At 49.0% G+C, this 4,362-nt stretch overlaps 1 protein-coding gene across 1 annotated transcript; it reads left to right on the top strand.

Annotated features, from left to right (window-relative positions):
• Positions 1 to 1,975: 1,975 nt before the first annotated feature.
• On the top strand, positions 1,976 to 4,100 carry LOC128276044 (isoaspartyl peptidase/L-asparaginase-like). The gene is made up of 2 exons (XM_053014515.1): positions 1,976 to 2,110; positions 2,174 to 4,100. Exons 1-2 carry the CDS (start codon positions 2,042 to 2,044, stop codon positions 3,131 to 3,133), a joined length of 1,029 nt encoding a protein of 342 aa, XP_052870475.1. The 5' UTR covers positions 1,976 to 2,041; the 3' UTR covers positions 3,134 to 4,100.
• The last annotated feature ends 262 nt before the right edge of the window (positions 4,101 to 4,362 follow it).

Genomic DNA, 4,362 nt, shown 5'->3' with positions numbered 1-4,362 from the left:
GCTCCACCGACTCAAGAGCGCCGCGGAATTTGTGGAAAAAGTAACGAAATTGTCGGCCGGGCGGCAATCATGCAAACGCACAGGCAGCCGATCATTTCCTGCCTAGTACCAGCCACCGAACGATCAGCTTCCGGGGTGCTCCGGTGGCCGCCAGGTCGGGAGGGCTTCTTCCTTCTGCTGCTTCGCCTTGGCAGTATCGAATACAGATCGAAATGGCACGTGCTTCGGGCGGCGGAAGTAATCGATTGGACTGTTTTCCCGCCGATACCGGAGTCGGGGTCATTTATCATGCCACTCTAACGACTTATCAAGCGAACTTTTTGCCTTCCGCTTCGCTTCAGAGTGGTGCCATTATTCTTCATCCTTTGGCGAAACCCCCGGGTTACACCGGAGCAGCTAATGTGGTGCATCCATTCTTGAACGCCACGTGGTGTTGGTGCGTTGGACTATCGGTTGAAGCGGTTCACATCAGACTGCAAAACAGAACACGGCACTTATGCAACCTATCCTGCCCACTGTTGTTTGGGTCGGGCAATGTCTGACAAGTCAATCACGCCATCCTACCGAACTGGGCGTTTTTTTCAAAATACTCGCAAAGGAGTTGGTACGTTAGAGTTATAGAATTAAGGCCAGCGATATCCAAAAACAGGCACAACACCTGAACTATTGCGTTTCAGAATTCGCTAATAATGGAAGAAAAACACATTCTAATTAATCTTTTTGGCCAACATTTAGAGTTTTTTCGAAAGGATTTTGGATTTTTGCGTCGACTAATCAATATGGATTAGACTTGGGTCTATCACCATGAACCTGTTTCTTCGACTCCTAAACGAGTTTGTATCCAGAAATCGGTCAAGAAGATGTTAGCATTAATTTTTTGGGATGCGAAAGGAATTTGGTTTGTGGATTTCTTGCTAACTGGCAAAACGATAAATTCTGAATATTATTGTAACCTTTTAGAACAGCTAAAAATTCGTGAAAAAGACCCGATTTGCAGAAGAAAAAATCCTTTTTCTTCGGGACAACGCACCCTGTCACAAGAGCATTTTGACAATGTTTTAATCCATGTATTAAACTTCGAATTATTGAAGCAGCCACCGTTTTCACCAGGTTTGGCCCCTAGCAACTTCCATCTGCTTCCAGACCTACAACTAATTCATGCGTGCTACTGTGGAGCTGTGGAGCTGTGGAGTCATATTTTGCAGCTATTCCAGACGTCAGGGTTGGAGTTCATAAATTAGAGTCTCGTTGTAACAAGTGCATTTATGTCCAGTGAGACTATTTATACTTAATAATTAAGTGTATTTCAAACCATCAAGTTGTGTTTTTCTTATCGAAGCGCAAAACTTATTGAACCGCCTGGTAGAATCGAACCTATCGGAAAGGGGAGGCCCGTGTTAACCGCACTTTTCAGCCAAACAATGAAAAGTTATTATTTTTGCGATCGAAATAGAAGGAAAACGGCGTTGCTTCTGGAGTGCCCCGCATCCCACACAAGTCAAGGTTATGTATTTTTAGTACCTAGCACAGTGAACCCTGGGCGAAATGGCGTTCGCCATTGAACGAACATCAAACGATCACACTGACCATGGAATAGGAACAAAAAATCAAGGTGTACGGTGTTGGCTCGTCGGAAGGTATTGCGCTTGATAAAGGCGACCACTTGAAACCCCCCTCTTCACGGCGACGGTGACAAGACCTGAACATAGTGTGTTTCTCTAGCGACCGATGCGAAGATTTCGTTTGGTCTGAGACGGGGCCCCGTGGATAAGATAGCCACGCCAACGACGACGCAACACGAACACGCTCGCATGCGCTGCTGTGTGGCCTGGCCATCTGTGTGTTGGTTATCTGTTGGCCGAGAAACGGGCCTCAACAACAGCCTCCGATGCACCACCCCTCCTCACTAGTCTCAGCATCTCAGGGCGCAATCACCAGCCGGCCAGTGCGGCGTAGTTTATTCATTTAAAAGTAGTTGCTGCTGCCGAGCGGCTGTCGTGCGTGCGTGCGTCGTTGGGAGCCCCAAAGCGATCATTACGTGATGGTGCTGCTGGTGGTGTGTGGCGTGAGGTGGCTGGCGGTAGTGTGCGGTCTATTGCTCCACGCGCAGGTAAGACTGGCCCGGAATTACTCGCACTTGTAGCGCAGCCTGTCCTACGGCGATGCCGTTTAGTTGTGTTTCAGCGTCGACCCGATTGTGATTGTGCATGGCGGGGCCGGCACAGTGGGCAGCGACCGCGTTCCCGGGAAGCTACGCGGCGTCACGCTGGCGGCCCGGGTCGGCTACCAGGTGCTGGCCAGCAACGGCTCGGTGCTGGATGCCGTCGTGCAGGCGGTACGCGTGATGGAGGCCGACAGCTACTTTAACGCGGGCTACGGCTCGGTCCTGAACATTGACGGGAACGTCGAGATGGACGCCTGCATTATGGATGGCTCGAACCGGGCGACCGGTGCCCTGAGCGGGCTCCAGGACCTGCTGCACCCGATTGGATTGGCGCGCGCCATCATGGAGCACTCCGGGCACAACTTCCTCATCGGCGACGGTCTGCGAGCGTTCGCCATCGAGCGGGGCTTCAGCTTTCTGGAGCCACCGGGTCAGCTGGTGACACAGTACGCCCAGGACGCCCTGGACCGGTGGAAGGAGTCGGACCGAACCGAACGTCTCGGGGAAGGAGGCACGGTCGGGGCGGTGGCGATGGATCTGTACGGTAACCTTGCCGTCGCTACGTCGACCGGCGGCACGACCGGGAAGCGGGTTGGGCGCGTTGGCGATACCCCGATCGTTGGTTCCGGATCGTTCGCCGATAATCATATGGGCGGTGTTTCGGCAACGGGCGACGGTGACATCATCATGAAGGTGTGCCTGGCGTACGATGTGCTGCGGACGGCACAGCTCACCGGGAGCCCCGTGCAGCTCGTAGCCGACACCCTGCTGGACGATATGAGCAGCGCGCTCGGGGGCACCGCCGGTCTGGTGGGGCTGGACACGGCCGGCAACCCGATCGTCGCCCACAACTCCGTCCACATGTCCTGGGCATACCAGCGCGGCGGAACAATTGCCTACGGGGCCGACAAGGACGACTTCAACGTTGTCCCGGCGAGCGACGAGCAACAGGTCCGTCCACACTTTTAGTGCCACCCCACGCCGTATGCTAATTGTTGGTTCGACGGTAAAATATGCGCGTAACTGTGGAAGGTACTCCTCGACGTTCAATGGCAATGACGTTCAGTATAGTAACCTTCATCCGAGAGTCACACATTGTGCGAACGTAGAAAGGGAATGTGATTGCTGCCGGCTTGGTGAAGCAGAATCTTGTGCCACTGAAGCGGCATCATCAACTAACTGTCAGGGTTTGATGTTCAATGTAGTGTGAGCACAAGCTAAAACATATTCACAGGAAATTCTTCATCCAACAATGTTCGACAAATAAAGGGAATTTATTTTTGAAAAGTATAAATATCAGTCATATCAATTAGTAAGTAAGCTGGGTAAAACATGTACTGAGACCTATGATTTGATACAAAATGTTTAAGGTGATGGTAAGGTAAGGTAGAGTAAAACAAACAGTGTGTGGTGTTTTAAGGATTTTAAGAGAATGGTGAAGGCTTGGAGTACGATGGAAGGCTTCGCCATCCACAACACCGAAATCATTTAGAGTTTGTGGAAAAACTTCATGAAATAATTGCTGTGGATGAAAGTTTCGCTGTGAGAATGTTGGATGAAGAGTTTTATACAAGTAAAGACCCTATTTGGTAAATGTTACGTAATGATCTGAAGAAAAGAAAAGGTTGTATTCGTTCTGCTCCACATGAATTAATAGACGACCAACAGGACGCTTGTGTAACACATCCGAAAAACATGATCAAAACCGCCAAAAAGGGCAACAAAGAGCAACAATCCGCATTCGCTAGAGACATTATTGGCCATTGCCCATGAAATGATCCTATTATGGACGAAATTCCAGCGATTCAAGCGACTGTAACACGGTCCTAAATCTACGGGAACATAAACACGCAAAACTTGTTCATTCGATTTGTATGAAATTGTATGCGTTTAAAAGAGAAAGAACGTACCTTTCAAATTAAGTGACTAATAAATATGGCTGCATTTATGTTACAAAAAATTAAATCTCGTTATTTATCGAACATATTATATTATGAAGTGAAGCTCTGCATGTCAAAGATTTATAAGGACTACGCTACGCAGAAACAACAATAAAACTTCAAAGGTGGCCGTAGATACTCCGATGATGCCGAACGCACTGGACGTCCAAATGAAAAGTAGAAAAAGCGATGAAAAATGAATAGCAGAAAACATTAAAAAATTCCCCAACATTTTTTTGAATGATTGAAAAGTGATGT

The sequence above is a fragment of the Anopheles cruzii genome, unplaced genomic scaffold, assembly GCF_943734635.1.
Source record: "Anopheles cruzii unplaced genomic scaffold, idAnoCruzAS_RS32_06 scaffold00365_ctg1, whole genome shotgun sequence".
Lineage (NCBI taxonomy): Eukaryota > Metazoa > Arthropoda > Insecta > Diptera > Culicidae > Anopheles > Anopheles cruzii.
The sequence above is the reverse complement of the archived record's forward strand: the minus strand, read 5'-3'. Positions and strand labels throughout refer to the sequence as shown.

What these genes read in the sequence shown, in the direction of transcription:
- LOC128276044 (XM_053014515.1), top strand. Translation starts at nt 2,042, where the DNA reads ATGGTGCTGCTGGTGGTGTGTGGCGTGAGGTGGCTGGCGGTAGTGTGC. An exon ending in GTCTATTGCTCCACGCGCAG is followed by an intron (nt 2,111 to 2,173) that starts GTAAGACTGGCC and finishes GATGCCGTTTAG; the next exon opens with TTGTGTTTCAGCGTCGACCC.